We start from the raw sequence: 18,685 nt of genomic DNA, 5'->3' as shown, positions 1-18,685 counted from the left end.
TTGGTGCAAAGTCCATGTACCATCTACTAATGTGAGCCTGAAAGACTTTCTCCGTGGTCTGGCACCTGGATCGTGCCTAAGGGACCTGCAATGGAGTACCAGAAACACAACAGCCCTGAGAACATATATTTTTTTCACATGGCACTTAAAATTAGAACATTTTCCATTGCCTCTCGTCATACATTTTTGCAAGGTATTGCTATTTACTGTATCTGCAAAACATGTACATGTAATATTTGAAAGCCCACTGCATTACTCACACCTTACTCACCAAAAATTGACAACTTATTTACAAAATTATACTTAAAAACACCATACTTTCTATCACTTGCTTTCATATTGGGAAATAATCTTCCAATTCTTTCAACTCCTGTTTTCTTAGTATCTTTTTCCCTTCACAATAGTTCTCATTTTCTGTATAGTTAAAACTTTGGTATCATCAACCAAATTTTGCCGAGTATACATAACAGATTGACACATTTCTGTGTCTCAGTGTGAATGATAATGGGTTCCTTCATCACTTCATCTTTGCTGTTTTTCCTCAACTGAACACCCTTTGTTTATTACATCTGCATCACTTAGTTGCTCAAATCCTCATTCACCGTCATCGCTATTTAACCACCCATTGACACTTTCAACATCTGTATCTCCACAACCAAAAATTAATATTCTAAATGAAGATATTCATTCTGATTATAACAAAATCCTTCAGCCATCACTTTTTATTTTAAAAATCACTGAACTACGCCCAGAAAATCCACAAGCTAACTAATCTACAGAGGGTAATTTTTTGAGAGGCAGTTGGTTTTATCAGAGTTCCAATACGCCGTATTATTTCCCACTCTTTTGGCTACAAAACCCTATTTTTCAATATAATCTCTGTGCAATGTGATGGACTTAAGCCATCTTACTGGGAAGGACTGTATGCTTGCACGGTATCACTCTACTGCTTGATATCGGGGCCAATGTCTTGCAGCATCAATAACCTCCCCATCATCCATGTACTGTTTCCTCCAGAATGCATCCTTCAGTGGGCCAAACAGACGGAAGTCAAAAGGTGTGAGATCCCAGCTCTAGGGTGGTTGAGGAAGAACAGTCCAGTTAAACCTTGGAGAGATGCTCTGAGGTGGACAGACTTGTGTGAATCCTTGGGTTGTCATGCAGAAGGAGAAGTTCATTTGCATTTTTGTGGAAACAAACACACTGAAGTCAATTCTTCAGTTTCCTGAGGACAGCACAATATGCTTCCGAGCTGACTGTTGCACCATGAGGAAAGTCATCAAACAGACTAACCCCTTCAGAGTTACAGAAGACCATTGCCATGACTTTACCAGCTGAGGGTGCAGCTTTGAACTTTTTTTTTTCTTTTTCTTTTTTGGGAGGAGAATTAATGCGGCAACACTCCACAGATTTCAGTTTTGCTTCCAGTTCAAAGTGACAAAAACACGTTTCATCAGCTGTGATAATTTCAACAAAATATTGTCACTATCAACCTCGTAACATGCAAGAAATTTCACACATATGGTCCTTCATTGCTCGTTATGTTCTTCTATTAGGCACTGAAAAACCCAGTGGGCACACACCATTGAGTACCCCAACGGTTGACGAATGTGACAGCACTACCAACAGAGACATCCAATTGCACAGCAAGGTGTTTGTTTGTGTTCTGTCAGTCACTTTGAATGAGAGAGTCTGTACATTCCAACACTGCAGGAGTCACAGCTGTGTGCGGCTGGCCAGCACGTGGAACGTCAGGCAGGTTTGCATGACAATGTTGCAATAATGACAGATGCCTTGCCCAAACACTCACCACACTTTTGTTCACAATCATGTCTCTGTAGACATTCTGGAAGTGCCTATGGATATCTGTGATGCTCTGGTTTTCTTTGGAACACACCTCCATTACTGCACCAACCTACTGGAGCTTCAGGAAACTACAGGGGCTGAAGTGGGAATATTCTGTGATGTCACACAACAAATTCCACATGTTTTCAACCGAAATTGGCTGAGAAGAAAAGATGACATGTTACTTACTGAATAATCAGGAAATTGCTGTATTGATTCAAGTAGTGAGCAATTCAATATAGGTTTAGCAGTGTAAAGAATTAATCTGGGTCAACCAATAAATGTTTGCTGAGTTACTTTATGTAGAAATACATACCACATATACTCTAATCTAAGCCGCACTCGAATCTAAGCCACACCTGAAAAATGAGACTTGAAATCAAGGAAAAACAGTTTTCCCAAATCTAAGCCGCGCCTGAAATTTGAGACTCAAAATTCAAGGGGAGAGAAAAGTTTTAGACCGCACCTCCAAATTGAAACAAAGTTGGGCCACTGTAACATGAGACACAATTTAGGTCGAATGGATGAAGATACAGATACAGTAGTTTGGATCGAGTCATAAGCTTAACAGTTAAGCTTTACCAAGTAGCCATTGCTATGTGTCAGGTGCTCCGTCCGTATTTATACGGGTACCCTTCCTTTTTCACGTGCTTTGTCTGACTTGAATCGATTGCTTATTTTGCTTTGATCTGATAAGTGCCATTCTCTATGTCATAGGTGTTTACACCACTCTAAGCTGAAAATGCATTATTGTACTGTGTCATGCATTGTTTGTCGCATTCTGATAATAAGTGTTTACGACCTGTCGCTGCTCGCGGCATGGCTCGCTTTTGTGTGCGCTACTGTGGCTTAAAAAAAAAAAGGAGAGAAATTGTCTCATAAGCAAAACAATGGCAAGAGACTGCTATTTGTTGTTACTTACACTCTTGCTTTCTTTGATAATGATCAACAAGAACCAAATAATAGACTGCGTATGATAGAAGGTGTTCTGAACGACAGTTTAGCGAAAATTTTTCTCCGTTTGAAAATCTTTGCAGACGCCTCTTTAGTACATTACATTCTGCACAGAAATTAGAGTCATCTTAGATTTTAAAAAATGGTTCAAATGGCTCTGAGCACTTTGGGGCTTAACATCTGAGGTCATCAGTCCCCTAGAACTTAGAACTACTTAAACCTAACTAACTTAAGGACATCACACACATCCATGCCCGAGGCAAGATTCGAACCTGCGACCGTAGCGGTCACGTGGTTCCAGACTGTAGCGCCTAGAACCGCTCGGCCTCACCGGCTGGCCTACATTTAAAAATCTAATCAGTTGCCGTGCTTCATTTCTGGCTGTATCACTATTCAGCGTAAGAATAATACGAATATAAACATGACATGATATGTATATTCTTCTGCGTTTGCTGCTGTCTCATTCTAGTTTTGTAGTTTATTAGGCAGACAGGATTTAAATGAGACAGCGGCAAACACAAAAGAATACATGGCATAATGTTTACACTCTTCTACCTTTTCTTTATTTACTGACGCAGAGGTTTTGGTGCTAGTACTTATCTTTGTGCCTGCAAAGCATGCCTGTGTAACACTACATATATTCGATGGCAGAAGTTAGTTGTGGCGCCACCTACCAACATTTTTCATAACTTTCACTTACTTTGCACTCGATTCTAAGCCACAGGCGATTTTTTGGATTGCAAAAACCAGAAAAAAAGTATGGCTTACATTCGAGTAAATACGGTAATGTAAATTGTCTCCTGCACCACACATGAGTAAGAGGGTGTGGATTCTAGCTGTGGCTACAAACGGGTATTTGTGTGATGCCACTGAAGCTCTAAGGACAGTTGAAAGTGCTGTTTCAAATTTAGAACACAGCACAGCTGAAACTCACCGCTTCACTGTGGCTCACATCGTGGGTCTGCGCGTGTGCGACCCTGGCAGGTGGCTCCTCCTGGTGGTGCACAGCTGCGGTCTCCGACTCGGGTGGGGCGGCCGAGCTGTAGGCGGCTGGCTGCACGGGTGGAGCCTGCTGTCCTGCCTGCGCCTGCACTGCGGGCTGCGGAGCCACCGCCGCCACCGCCGCATCCTCCTCTGCCGGTATCACGGCCGCCTCTGCCGGAGCGTCCTGCTGCTGCTGTTGCTGCTGCTGGCGCGACAGTTCTGCCCTCTCCTTCTTACGCTGCTCCTTACGTTGTTTCTCTAGTTGGCGCTGGCGTTCCTTCTCTGTCGGCCGGATAACAGTAACGAGTGAGAAATGAGAATGGAAGTGTTTGTTAATGTGGATCTACATCTTTGAGGCGTGTCCAGAAAGCAAGTACCATTTTGGAAAATGCTCATAAAAACACTTTTCCTTTTAAAACCAAAAATTATTTTTAAAAGAAAGAACATCTTGAACTGTTTTTCTATATAGTTGCCAACATCGTCCAGACATTTGTAACAGAGGGAAACCAACTTTTCTATGCCCTCTCCGTAGAAAGATGCTGAACACCAATTATTGCATGTTTTCTGCTGACTCAGTTGCTTCTCAGAGGTGAAACAGCCAGTGTGGCACTATACTGAGAAACATTGAGATATACTGTGAATCACTGAGAAAACTTTGGCAAGGGACTCAAAACAAAAGGCCTGGAATGCTCAGTTCAGGCACTGTGTTGCTTCAAGACAATGCACGTCCCCATTCTGCTTGTGTCACCCAAAACCTTATTCAAAATTCGCTTATGAGCAGTTCGGTCACCTGCCATACAGCCCTGACCTTGCAACTTCTGTCACTTGTCCTCGAACTTAAAGTGTGATGTTGGAGGCAGATGCTTAATCTTGGAGGAAGATGCTTTGACGGTAATGATGATGCAAAAAACAGAATTCAGCAGTGGCTGCCTTCACTGGTGGCATCTTTCTACAAAGGGAGCATAGAAAACTTGGTTTCCTGCTATGATAAATGTCTGAACAATGGTGGCTACTGTGTAATAAAAAAGCTTAAGAAAAGCTCTTCTTTGTAAACATACATTCTGAGTTGAAAAAATGTTTTAATGAGTTTTTTTCCAAAAAGATACTTACTTTCCAGACATGTCTCTCACATCTATACTTGCAACTTGCCTGATGGTGTGTGGCAGAGGGCACTTTATATACCTCTGTGACTCCACCACTTTTCTTTCCAGTCCTGAATATGTGCATAACAAAACAGTTGTGGCTAAGCTGCTGGAGTATCTTCCAGGTTGTATGTACAAGGTTCATGAAACTTTTCCACTCCTAATGTTTTGTCCAAAGCTGCACTGGACATCTGTGCTGGGCATCTTCAGAAGCCCTTCTTAGATACCTTCTTCGACTTTGTCTTTGCAACAGATGGGCCCCTCTAACTCCCACCCCTCACCCCCTGCCTTCCTCTCTCTCAAAACTTGATCAACAAATCCCTCTTTCCTGAGTACTGGATGCCATATCTACTACATACTATGTTGCATACTATTATTTTTCACATGTTGTACAATTTTATTTTAACATCCTGCATAATACCAACTTTTTCCTATTCAGAAGCATATAACCTCAGAGAATGACTATGTTTTATGTTTAAAATGTGCCAACCTTGCTTTTTACAGTAACATAAGGCTTCAGGCCTTATGAACACACCTGATGTAATTTTTCCCAATATCTGATTCATTATGAAGGTGGCTGAAATACTTCGATGTTTTACACAATGAAAGTTGTCCTACAGCCAGGTGATATCCACTGAAACATGATATGCCCTTTCAGTAACTTCCATCGTAACATGGAACTACATTTTTATGCAGAGATGTGAGCCTTAAAAACATGGTCACTAGGTCATGAGACAGTCAATAGGCTCTCTTTTCAACTGCAATTTAAACTGCAAAAGAGCTGTCAAACAGTACAATAAATTCCACAAGGAAAGGAAAGACAGCACTAAAAGCATCAAAATTATTACATTCATAGAACTGGAAACGTTAGCTGTGATGTTTTTTGTTATGGTGAACAAAGGCTATTCTTTCACTATTTTTCTCCAATTCAAGTGTGTTTGTTGTTTTAATTTACTTTTAGTCACTCTCAAAGCAACTAAAGCACAACTTTAGCAATGTTAGAGAATCTGTGCGATCCATCCATGTGTGTGTGTGTGTGTGTGTGTGTGTGTGTGTGTGTGTGTGTGTTTTGTGGTTTTGTGGGTAGCAACCCAGTGTGTTTTGTGGGTAGCAACCCAGTATTTACCTACTTGGATATGGAGAACTGTCTAAAAACCACAGCCACAGTGAACGGGTCACCAGGCCTCATCATGAAACCACAAAGAAAATTCGATCTGGAGCAGGTTTGCCTCCCTTGATGCCAGAAGTAACATGTGAACAAGCTTTACTGTCTGTCCAGATCTATGAAAGTTAGAGGACACTGGGTTACATTAACAGGATACACTTGTGTTGGTGTATCACATTGACATCAACACTAAAGTGTCTCGTGATAAAGCCATTAATAAACTAGAATATTAAATATAGCTGAATGGAAGGGAGATGGTAAAAGAATAGCCTTTCTTCTCCATAGTAAAAGCAACAAGGTTAACAGGCAGTTAAAAGTAGACCTCTTAAATAATACATACTGTACATCAAAAGTTTATTTACAGAGGGTAATCAAAATGTTACACAAGTCAAATCAAAAAGTAATCCAGTGTGTGTCGCGTGCGCGCATGTGTGTATGGTAATATTTTATTACCTCACATACGTTATTTGTAACAGTTCAATATGGTCTGCCCAGTCCAGTACTGCAAGCACAAACTTGTTTAACCATGTTTAAAGCCACTTTTCAGAGAAAGTTGACACCAGTGTTGTTAATCTGCATTGTTAAGTTAATCTTTAGTGCTGTCAGTGAGTGTAGCCTGTTTTTATAATCCTTCCCTTAAGGTAACCCCACTGAAAAAAACCAGGCTAACGTATGAGACACAATCCTCTACAGATGAATTTATCACCAAAAAATTCACTTAATAAATGAATTGTTTTGTTACATGTGTGACAAGTGGCACAATGCTGCTGCAACCAACAGTAACAACCATCTGCCTCAAGAAGTGTGGGGATGGACGAAATCACAAGGAAGGAGGTAGGCACTGCGTTTATTCGACATACAGGCGCACTCTCGGGGAAAAATCGCCCGCATTTTGAAGAAACACTGGGTCGGAACAGTGTTTTGTCCTCCGAATAAAACTCGTGCACTGGTGGGAAGCGCCAAAGATGACCTCGGTTTGAGGAAGGCCGGCGTGTACCAGATTCCGTGTCCATGGGCAAGTCGTATATTGGTCAGACGATGCGTACCATCGAGGATTGATGCCGTGAACACCAGAGGCACACTAGACTGATGTATCCGAGCAAATCGGCTGTTGCTGAACATTGTTGGTCGGAACATCAAGCTATGGAGTATGAACGCACGAGGATTCTGGTACAGACATTGACTGGGACAACGTTGTTAGAGAGGCCATCGAAATTCACACCAATGATGACCTCATAAACCGTGACTGTGGCTACAATCTTAGCAAGGCTTGGGAACCAGCGATTGGGTTAATCAAGAGTAAATCGAGCAAACGTACAGTTGTGACGACCACGGCGGACAGAGCCATCACACTGACGTCATCTCAGACGCCGCCGCAATCTGTTCCACCCCGCGACCGTGGCGCAGGGTGCAGATGGCGGGGGGAGCGCACTGCAGGTGGAGGGTATTTAAATCGGCCACCGCCGCGACCGAACCCAGTTCCCTCTGAGCAGCCATAGTGTACGGATCTCCGTGCCGGCACGTTCACAGGAGCTCAGTCCGTCAGTTCACCTGATGATGGCGATATGTATGATCGCCGAAATATTGTGCCCGTTGGACACTGTAGACCAGCAGTACACCCGTGGATATTTTGATTATCAAATACGCCGGGAGAAACTCAAGAATCACATGGTAACTCCTATTTACAGGCACACCTATTTTTATGTGCACAGCTCTTGTTTAAAATAAAAAGATCTCTGATTTACTTCAATATACATCTACATCTATATCTACATTACTACTCTGTAATTCAAACTTAAGTGCCTGGCAGATGGTTCTTCAAACCACCTTCATTCTATTTCTCTATTGTTCCATACACTAAAAGCGTATGGAAGAAATGAACACTTAAATCTTTATGTACAAGCTCTGATTTCTCTTTTTTTTATTATGATTATCATTTCTCCCTGTGTAGTTTGGTGACAATAAAATATTTTCACATTCAGAGGAGAAATCTGGTGGTTGAAATATTGTGAAAAGGTTCCACCACAATGAGAAATGCATTTGCTATAATGAATGCCATCCAAACTTGCTTATCATATCTGTGACACTCTCTCCCCTATTTCATAGTAATACACAACAAGCTGCCCTCCTTTGAGTTTTTTTGATGTCCTCTGTTGACAGTATCTGGTAAGGCTCCCACAATGCACAGCAGTACTTTATCAGAAGACGAACAAGTATAGTGTAGGCAGTCTCTTTAGTAGACTTGTTTTATTTTCTGAGTGTTCTGCTGGTAAAATGCAGTCTTTGGTTTGCCTTCCCCACAACATTATCTATGTAATCATTTCTACTGAAGTTGTTTGTAATTATAATTCCTAGGTATTTAGCTGAATTGACAGTCTTTAAATTTGTGTGATTTCTCATGTTACCAAAATATAACAGATTTATTTTCATACTCATGTGGATGACCTCAAACTTTTCTTTATTCAGAAACAATCAACAGTTTTTGCACCATACAGATATTATGTCTAAATTATTTTGCAATTGTAGAGGGCCTATAACATTTCCTTGAGCAATGATGTATATTACTTGTGTTTTACTGAAATGATTTTCCATCGATTACTACGTACTGTGACCTTTCTGAGGGAAAATCATGGATCCAGTCACAAAGCTGAAGCAGTTCTCCATAGGGTCACAATTGTGAGGAATGGTTCAAAAGTTTTCTGGAAATCTAGAATAATGGAATAAATCTGAGATGCCCTGTTGGCAGCACTCTTTATTTCATGTAGTGCTTCACAAGAATGATATTTTCAGAATCCATGCTGACTGTGTCGACAGACCATTATCTTTGAGGTAATTCATGATGTTCAAGAACAGTATCTGTTCCAAAATCCTACTGCAAATCAGCTTTAGTGATATGTGTCTGTAATTCAGTGCATTACTCTTATTGCCTTCAGAGTATAACCCATATTGCTGGAAAACTGTATGCCAAAGATCTCTGATGCAAAATGCTCTGCTTTTGTCTCCCTGAGACTATCTTCCCCTCCATAATGTAAGCAGGCAGACAAATGAAAAGACATCAACAAAATTATGGAGATGCAGGAGAATCATCATGATCATGATGTCAGCCAAACTGGCATGTGTATATGTGCATGTGAGTGTGCGTGTGGCCGCATGCATGCATGCAATGTGTACAGTGACTAGTACTGAGGTGTATGTGGAAAAGTCAGTAGTGCCATATATCTCCTCAGCCAGCTCGCAAAGATAGTTCCTAGCCAAGCACTGAAATTAGTATATTATGGAACACTTTACCCCTTTCTCAATTACGGAATGGAACTATGGGGCTGTGCAGCTGATGTACATTTAAAAAGAATAGTACTACTACAGAAAAGAGCAATAAGACTTATACATGGGATGGAACATAGAGATTCATGTTGTGAAGTGTTTGTGCAGCACGAATATCTGACAATATATTCTCTGTACATCTTCAAAATAGTTGTATGTTTTATAAGTCAACCAACAGAAGCTACCAAGGGCAGTGATGTACACAATCACAACACTAGAACAAAGTTAAAAATGACTGATAGAAGTCCATATATCGGTGGTTTGATTTGGTATAACAAGCTACCAAACTCTCTAAGAAAGTACATGGGAAATGTTTTTAAAACAAAATTAAAATCTTTTCTAATAGAAAAATGTTTATATTCTTTCAATGAATTTTAAGATACTGACTGTAACATGAGGCATTAGCATATCAGTTGTAATGTGGTAAATGTAAAAAATAGACATAAGAAGCAACAGCTACAGAATGTAGTGTACTTTATAAGTATAAATATAACCATAGTATTAAGTCTGGCATTTGCAAAAGCCATCATTACGATGGCTCCACGCAAAGAAAATGTAAATAAATAAATAAATAAATGTTAATAAATAGTGTAACATTAGTTTTGGAATTAACTAAGCTTACAGGTAATTACACACTTGGATTAGTTGATTTTTAATTGCTTTATTGCTGAATTAAGCTGACATTTTCTTTTTCCTCACCTTATCTCACTTCTTCACAAGGTTAGCAAATTAATCAGAATTTGGCAATATTAGTGGTAGAGGTTTTTCATGTTGTCACTTCTTTCCCCTGGGATGGGATTTGTGTACCCCATCTGTCTGGGTCTAGCATTGTTCCATACAAAAATGTGAGGACACTTTTGAAATGTTTGAAAATTGTGCAACTGAGAAGGGATTTGAGTACCAGCCTGGAATTCATCTTATCAGGTATGGGAATCTGCCTAGAATAGAAACAAACAACCAGGCTGTCTGGCACACTAGTCCTTGTCATTAATCTGCCAGGCGGATTCAATCCAGGACGTGGGTACTAGTGTGTGTGTGTGTGTGTGTGTGTGTGTGTGTGTGTGTGTGTGTGTTTGTAGGCGGGCAGCTTGAATTAAACTGACACATCTAATATAATAGTAAAATGATCTGTGGATGAATAAATAATTAACTAAGTGACTGTACCTTCCTGTTTGGCTGCAACATCTGCACGGTACTTCTCCAGAATAGCTGCCTCCGCATCCCGCGTCATGGCCAAGAGAGAGCCCGGAGTCTCGTCCTTGCTACGTAGGGCCTGGATGTAGTCCTCCATCAGCTGGCCAATCTTGGTGCGCAGCTCCGGATACCTGCACATTGTATGTTATCACTGGAGACTTCTGGGAGATACGTCATGCTGATTAAGCTGTTGTTTACTGATGCATAACATTTGATCATAAGACAGATCACAGACTAACAAAAGTGGAACTTCAATTCTTGAGTGAAGTTGATGATGAGAAAAGACCACCAGTCATAATGGAAGAAATAAAGAGTGTTAACTGCATCAAAGGAAAATTCTACCTATAAAATTTAGCAAATTATGAGACAAAACTGCTGGTCAGTACTTACTTCACGGGGTGAAATGTTTAGTAATGGCAGTAGGCACAGATAATTGTGAAAGTAATTACATTCACAATACCATTATTTTCTAACAACTCTCCAATGCTATTCAGAGCTACAGCTCCATTTTCGTGGACTGTAGAGACTTGATGGGCATTACATCTGCTACAGTTTTTCACCTAACAGCAACAAGATGACACAATTGGTAGTTTCAATGAGAAAACTGTCTCATGCAGAATTATGAGAGAAATAAAATACTGTAACATATTATCTCCATTTAACTGCATAGCAATTGTTTTCTGCATTAGTGAAGAAAGTCTACATTTGCACTTACAATCTGAACAATTTAGCATGTTCGTGACAGTACTGCACGACTCAAATGACACATATTTAACCTGTGTTATAGTGATGTGATGGGAGTACTGAATTTTGCATTATTTCCGTTTACATTGACATAAAATAAAAAAATCACTTAGAAGAGTGACATTTAACAATTTTTGTTTTACATTATATATATTTTTTTTATTTCATTCAGCCAATCAAAGTAAATGGATGCAAAATTGAATACATCATCACATCACTGGAATGTAGGTTAAATGTGTGTCATTTGAGTCAAGTAATACAATTGAAAACATGCTAAATCATTCAAAATATTAGTAGGAATGTAGAAATTTTCCCACCAATGTAGAAGACAAATGTTACACAGTGAAATGTAGATAATATGTAACAATACTTTATTTCTCTAATTCATCCTATGTTTTGGACCAATTACATCCTTACTCAGGGAGAAGAGAGTAATAGTGTAAGGAAGGTTAAAAAGGAAAGGTATGTCGCTCAGACCCCAGGATGAAAGGGATTCACCTATAGTAGGAATGAGAGTAGAAAATGATGTAGGGGGAGGAGTTAGGAAGCTTAAGTCAGAGATGGTACACTGGTAAGCATTAAGCCGGCTTCAATCAAGAGATGGTAAAGGCAGAGTGAGAAGGAATACCAGATTAGGATGAAGAGAGATGATTAGTACAATTGAGAACTAGGACAGCAAGGGCGGAAGGGGGCAGTGGTGAAAAAAAGGGAGAAAACAGAAAGAGGAGAGATAGGGAAATCAAAACGGGGAAAAGAGAGGAAAAATGGGTATACCTTTTTTTCTCCTTCCTTTTGCTCCCCTCTTTCTACCCCCTGCCTCCAGCCCCAACCCTACCCATAATGACTAGGTGGGTCCTTCTCACTCTGGGAACTGACTGCACTTCCTTTTTAACCTACCCCTCTCCCCTTACCAGGGAACAGACTAACAGTTCCAAAAGGTTTTGCTTTTATGTCTGACAACTAGGAGAAATAAATACCACAATAGTTGCAATGAATGTGGGAGAAAGAGGTATGTGCAGTATCTTACCAGGAGAAATACTCAAGTGTTTGGACCAAGAAAAATTAAAGAAATATTGAGGCTTTGCAATAAAATACATGCCAGTAACAAATGACCAGAGGACTTTCTGTCAATGGTAATGATTCCAGTAGAAGAGAAACAGGGAACAAGAAATGCAATGAGCCCAAGGCATTTACCTTCACTTCATGTGAAGCCAAAGTTGCGTTAAGGATCACAAATAAAAGGCTGGAATGGGTAATGGAGGAAAATTTGGCAGAGAAACACTTTAGTTTGAGAAGAAATACAGCCACAAGAGATGCAACAAGACTTCTGCAAATTATTGTATAAGAAAGGTACCTATCCATGTATACATTGTGTTCATTGTACACTAATACATTTGTTTTAAATGGTTAACTAGTTTGAAGATGTTTTATTTTAAATGGTTGAGTAGTCATAAAATCATAGTGAGAGATCACATTTCAAGTAAGTGAACACCCACAATAAATACAGAAAGGAAATGAAAGATTCCAATGAGCTGGAATGGTGATGAAACTCACATATAGAGTGCACTCTTTTCTTTCTAGAAATTGACCTCACACATGGCTCGTCATTAATGTAAATCCTTTGACACTCCTGTATGGATAATGAGATGCTGAGAAATGAAAGCAAATAGTGGGATTCTTTTGTTTGTTTGATGTTGCTTCATAATGCCCACGAATTCCAAATGATCAATCAATTGAAAAGTGTTTAGTTCAAATACAAAACAACTTCCTGCAGAAAAAATTGTGTTTTCAAACATTTCGATTCAGCTATGGACCCAAGCATTAAAAATGCTATTGAAATACTCTTAAAACATTGTGAGAGCAAGTGAATGTTACCTCTCGAGCATCTGCAGTGACTGATTGACAGTGCGGTCAATCTCGGTGAGGTGCTCGAGTGTCGCAGCCTTCTCACGCTCGGCCTGCTCGAAGCTGGAGATGAGTAAGTGGCGGTAGTGGGAGATGGTGTGGTGGCGGTCCTTGTGCAGTGCACGCAGCAGCTTCTGCAGGCACTTCTGCACACGGTGCGTCTGGAACAGGCAAATTTAGTACAATTAGGGCAATGTAGTGAGCAGCCACTCAGTCTGAAAGATGTTTTGCATAACCACAAATTTCATGTGCTTCTACTAGCTACTAGAAGAGACCCACTCCAGGAATACACCAGTAACAGAAGAAAACATTATCAGTGTACCTTGTAGTACCTGACAAAGTAAACTACAGTGAGGTGACAAAAGTCATGGGATACCTCCTAATGTTGTGTTGGATCTCTTTTTGCCCAGTGTAGTGCAGCAACTTGTGACGAAGCAAGCTGGGATATTTTTACTTCCCCCTTATGCCTCTTTAAAATTCATTTTTTCATGTCTGACTAATTACCATGAACATAAGTGATTATATAATCTGCATTTTCATAAAAGAGAAAGGTTGGCCCTCAGTTTTAAAGAATATGACACCACGTCTAATTTTGTGCTTAATTTATGTATGTAATTGATTTTCCAATTTATTTTGACTATTACTAGTTAGTATCTTTCATTATAGAGTGAAATCAGTGATTGTTTCGTAACTTAAATTCTATTATTGACTTATAAACAAATATAAATTCTATACTAATTATAAAAATTTGGAGGAACAACTAACAATATTCTTAAAGGATCTATTTGGCCCTATTCGAAAACATGTAAGCAAAGCCAGCTCTTATTAATTCCACAGTAATTAACAGTTTTGTCAAAAATATTGTTTGCATAACAATATTTGTTAATTTCATGATTTAAACAATTAATTCGGCCTCAAACTCTTGTAGTAGAACTGATAAAAAGAAACAATTTTCTGATGTGTTCAGTTAATTTAATGAGTTAAGTTTTAACTGTAATTTTTGTAAATTAAACATCAAACAATGTGTAATTTCAGCACCTATTATTGTGAAGATATATAAGGGCCTGTTCGGATGGCAGACTCAATCAACACATGATTATCAGTGATAGAGCAACCCTGGCAGAAGCTGCCCTGACATGGAGCCAGCAGGCCACGTGACTCCACGACCCAACACAACTGCCGACATACCATACATTCCAGCAGCTTATAAAGAACGTTCGTGAGGCTGATAGGCCGATAGCTATCCACATATGGCCGAACTTCCAGCACTTAAAGCACTGCATTGGGGAAGGGATATAGGGCTTTACATCACAGCGGGATACCATCACCTTGGGCAATGTATCACCCTCAAAGGCCAAGATGAAGGCACTGGTGGCAACCTGATTATCCCTCAGACCCCAGTGGACATGCCGGACGAAATGTACACATCGCTGCTCTAAACTGATGTGCAGCTCATTGTCGGACTGCAAAAGAAGGTCCGTGTGGAATATGATACCCTGGACCATATTTAAGCTCTTATGGGGAGTGATGGTTAGAGAAACATCCCCCAGCTTGTCACAAGCTAGTAACTCCTGTGACTGGGCAGAGGATGCTGTTTTGATCAAGACTGACCCAAGTCTCATTCTGGACAAGCCCTCCACCTCCCCAAACTTGTCCTCTAAATGCTCAACAAAAAACAGAGGCTTCATCGTCATGAAAGACTCCCCATCAGCCCTTGAAAATACAAGGTACTGGAGCGAATAAGATCCGCTGCCATCCTTAGCCTGACATTCCTTCCATGGTGTGGCCAGGGAGGGAAAGGATTTGGGGTCATACTTCTGTGCGTTGAATTGAGCTCATGATCGTTTATAGACTGCTGGTGTTTCACCACCGACAAGAGATGATGGACTACGCTTCATCGCGTGTCATCCGCCCTGATGCCACCCACTCCGACCAGGGGCCCTCCCCACGGGCACCACCCAGCCGCAGCAAAAGCCACCTGGCAGGATGGCCATTGCTCGGAGTCCCGATGCCCCAGGGGGATGGGCATCCACCCCTTGGCATATGTGGGGAGTTAATGGCACAGGCATCAGCAGAGCAATCCCTATGTGGTCAGGGGGCTACAACCAACAGGGTACATGGCAGACCCACCACCACAGACTGGCTACCATGCTGGAAATCATGGTACAAAGAAGTCCATGGTCATCATCGACACAAAAAGCGACACTGCATAGTGCATGATAGAAAACGCATGTAGGAGGGTGTCCTCACCCAAGAGGTGGAGAATGGATGGGACTGCAATTCCACGAGAAGAAAGTGGGCTAAAGATCTCAATGCACAATGGACACGATGCACCACGTAAGGCACCCTTCCCCAATTGGCTCGCTCTTTGGAAAAATTTTGAAGAATGGAGGTCAGACCCTACCGGGGACCATCACATGAAGGCCGAAACATATGAATCTCCTGTTAGTCGCCTCTTACGACAGGTAGGAATAGCTCGGGCCTATTCTAACCCCCAGACCTGCAGAGGGTACCACATCTGTAATGTGTGTATCACTATCCCAGCACTTTTGTCACTTCAGTGTGTAGACCTGCCCTTGGTGGAAACTAATTTGGTCGCGTGGTTACCTACAGCGACATTCCAGTTCAGATTACTGCCAGGAGTCACTTCATAGTGCAGTTGCGAAATGTAATCAATAAAAAAATGTCTTTGCAGATAGCAGTGGTGTCTTGCTGCTAATATCAATAAACATACTGATGATGAGAAAAACAAGGGTGTGATATTTCTGACAAGAAAGATGATTTACCATGTGAACAAAATGTTGAAATTATCTAAGTCAATGGTGTGAAAATTACAGTAATAAGGAACTATGCTTAACAGAGATGAATTCAAGTATCTATACCAGAAGAAGAAACAAAGTGTACACACTATGCCTTTGATGTATGGATAAATTTTTTATTAACCAGCAACTTCTGCAATATTATGAACAATAAAAAGAAGTACCAATGTCACAAAAACTCAGCTCCTCTTGCGCAAAGTCCCATAGTGCTCAGAGCCATTTGAACCATTTTGAGCCTCTTGCGCAGAACAGGATTTCAAGGATAGCACAAAAATGCTGGGAACAATTATTCTGTCTGTGCAGTTGATATGAGAAGGCGCCAGAATGAATTACTTCTCATGTTGATAAATGGCATTTTTTTATTGCTGTGTAAGGACAAGGCTGTTTGCTTTTTATATTTTTTGATTTACTGGACTGGTATTGAGCACATGTTCATCACCAGTGGTCTTGTATTATATTTTTAAGCTTTCATAGAAGTTTTTTGTAGATGTTCTATTAATTTTAAATAGTGTCTAGCACATCCTCCTTATGATAATTGTGCTTTATAAGACCAGTTACATAAATAAAAAAGGTACACTAAATTAAATTTTTATTAAAAAAAATGGGACTTCAGAACTATAGTGACTAGTGGTTTATTCAGATTGGATTCATATATATTACACTGTGAAATAATATCACTGTGATAGTATACTAGCAGTATTGTCGAACAATTTTTATTTTCTGTGCTATGTAAGGCTTTGGCATATGGCCATGTAGCATGTGACAGTGTTCGACTTGTGAAGGTACTGCAGCAGATGCTGTTGCTACCTCCCCTTCCTGATTCTCAGGTGTAAACACGACAGTACTGTCACATTGGCCAGGTCTTCAGTTGGCCTCGCTGGGTAATACATTCTGATCATTTTTCATTAGCTGTGCTTTCAAGTTCAATATACATTATTGGCAGATCATGCAAAGATTCGCATTGTGATATTATTACTATTAATTAAAAATGATGAATGAATTATATTCCATGGATGCTGTCTTAATTCTAATGTGCTTCCAAATGGTGCCCAGGACACAGGTGAAAACAGATGCAAAGTTTTTAACATTTCCTGTACCTTCAAGTAAAAGTAAATGCTCTTGAACCAATCTACAACATACAAGATGTGCAGTGACAGAGTTCCCAATTTCAAAATTAAATATCTAAAAAACTAAGACTGATAGATAAGTGCAACAAACAATGTGTCTTTGTGAAAGCTGTAAGAATTTTATACAGTAGTTTTGAAATTGTTCAAAAAGCTGCTAATAATTGGTGCTGTAATCACAACAGATAGTGCATGTAAATAGTGCACTGCAACTCAGAGCAAACACTTCCACTGCTGAAATGTAAAAGTAGGTTAGCATACTGATGGAGGAGGTAGAAATCATATATTCCATTGAGCAATGTATTTTTTCTGATACTGGAATACCAAGGGTTAGAATACAGTTGATGGGCAACAAGATGTAGTTTTCAAACGTGATTTAATGTTCCAAAAGTACCCATTATGAAAACCATCCACAAGCTCTTCAACAAGTTCCAACAGACAGGCAGTGTGGCTGATGATCTAGTGAGGAATGTTGGCCCCAAGAAAATGGTAGTTACTTCTGAAAATGTCACCACAGTTCCTCTAATTATTCAGCACAAAGCAAGCTTTCATTTGACAGGCTGTTAGTGTTTTCACATCTTTTGCCTTTATTGTCCAGGCCTCACTGCCATATCAAAGCACATGTCTTGCTAAGGTCTTATGGAGGCACATTCTGGCGTGCTTCTGGAATATGAAATATTTCATTACACTATTAATGACTCCCACTGTTTACGTATACAGAGTGTTTATAAATGAATATTGGTGTTTTAACGCTTTATAATATTTATTATATTAAACTTACAGTTATAAATGATATGTCTAATGAAAGAGCAGCTAAAACAGGTTTATCAAGAGCCTTATAAATGTTCAATATGAGCACCATTTCTCACATGGCACACATCAAGTCTACAGCCAAGTTCTTCCCAAATATTGATAAGTGTTTCTTCAGTGATTGTAGCAACAGCTGCTTCAATCTGGTTTCTTAATTCAGGGAGTTCTGCTGGTAGCGGAGGCACGTACACACAACCCTTGATGAAGCCCCAAAGGAAAAAATCGCATGGTGTTAGGTCGGATGAACGTGGAGGCCATGCAAAGCAAGCCCTGTCATTGGGCCCCTTGTGGCCTATCCAGTGCTTGGGTACAGTGAAGTTCAACCAATCACGTACTTTGCTATGCCAGTGCTCACATTAAAAATTTATAAGGTTCTTGGTAAAACTGTTTGAGTTGCTCTTTCATTTGACATATCATTTATAACTGTAAGTGTAATGTAAAAAATATTATAAAGTGTTAAAGCCCCGATATTCATTTATGAACACCCTGTATTATGTGGTGGCTTTCTCAGCTATGCCTGTTTCTTCCAGGAAGGATAGTTTAGAACCTAAATATGTGCATGTATTCACTCTTTCTGAACTTTTATTTTCAAACAAATATTCCTTCGTAATGGATATTTCCTGCAGAATGCATAGTTTTTGTTTTTTCACTGTTGATGTCCATACTGTATATCCCGTA

General features: G+C 40.0%; 1 protein-coding gene across 1 annotated transcript in view; it reads right to left on the bottom strand.

The window, feature by feature from the left end:
- LOC124716833 (amyloid-beta-like protein) overlaps nucleotides 1-18,685 on the bottom strand; it is a 115,233-nt gene that overhangs the window by 12,800 nt on the left and 83,748 nt on the right. The window contains exons 7-9 of the mRNA XM_047243387.1: nucleotides 13,225-13,415; nucleotides 10,576-10,736; nucleotides 3,734-4,065 (exon numbers count right to left, since the gene is read on the bottom strand). Of these exons, the coding sequence (XP_047099343.1) occupies nucleotides 3,734-4,065; nucleotides 10,576-10,736; nucleotides 13,225-13,415 (684 nt within the window). The remainder of the gene's footprint in view (nucleotides 1-3,733; nucleotides 4,066-10,575; nucleotides 10,737-13,224; nucleotides 13,416-18,685) is intronic.

The sequence above is a fragment of the Schistocerca piceifrons genome, chromosome 9 (assembly GCF_021461385.2).
Source record: "Schistocerca piceifrons isolate TAMUIC-IGC-003096 chromosome 9, iqSchPice1.1, whole genome shotgun sequence".
Classification (NCBI taxonomy): Eukaryota; Metazoa; Arthropoda; class Insecta; order Orthoptera; family Acrididae; genus Schistocerca; species Schistocerca piceifrons.
This window is presented reverse-complemented; position numbering and strand designations above follow the sequence as displayed.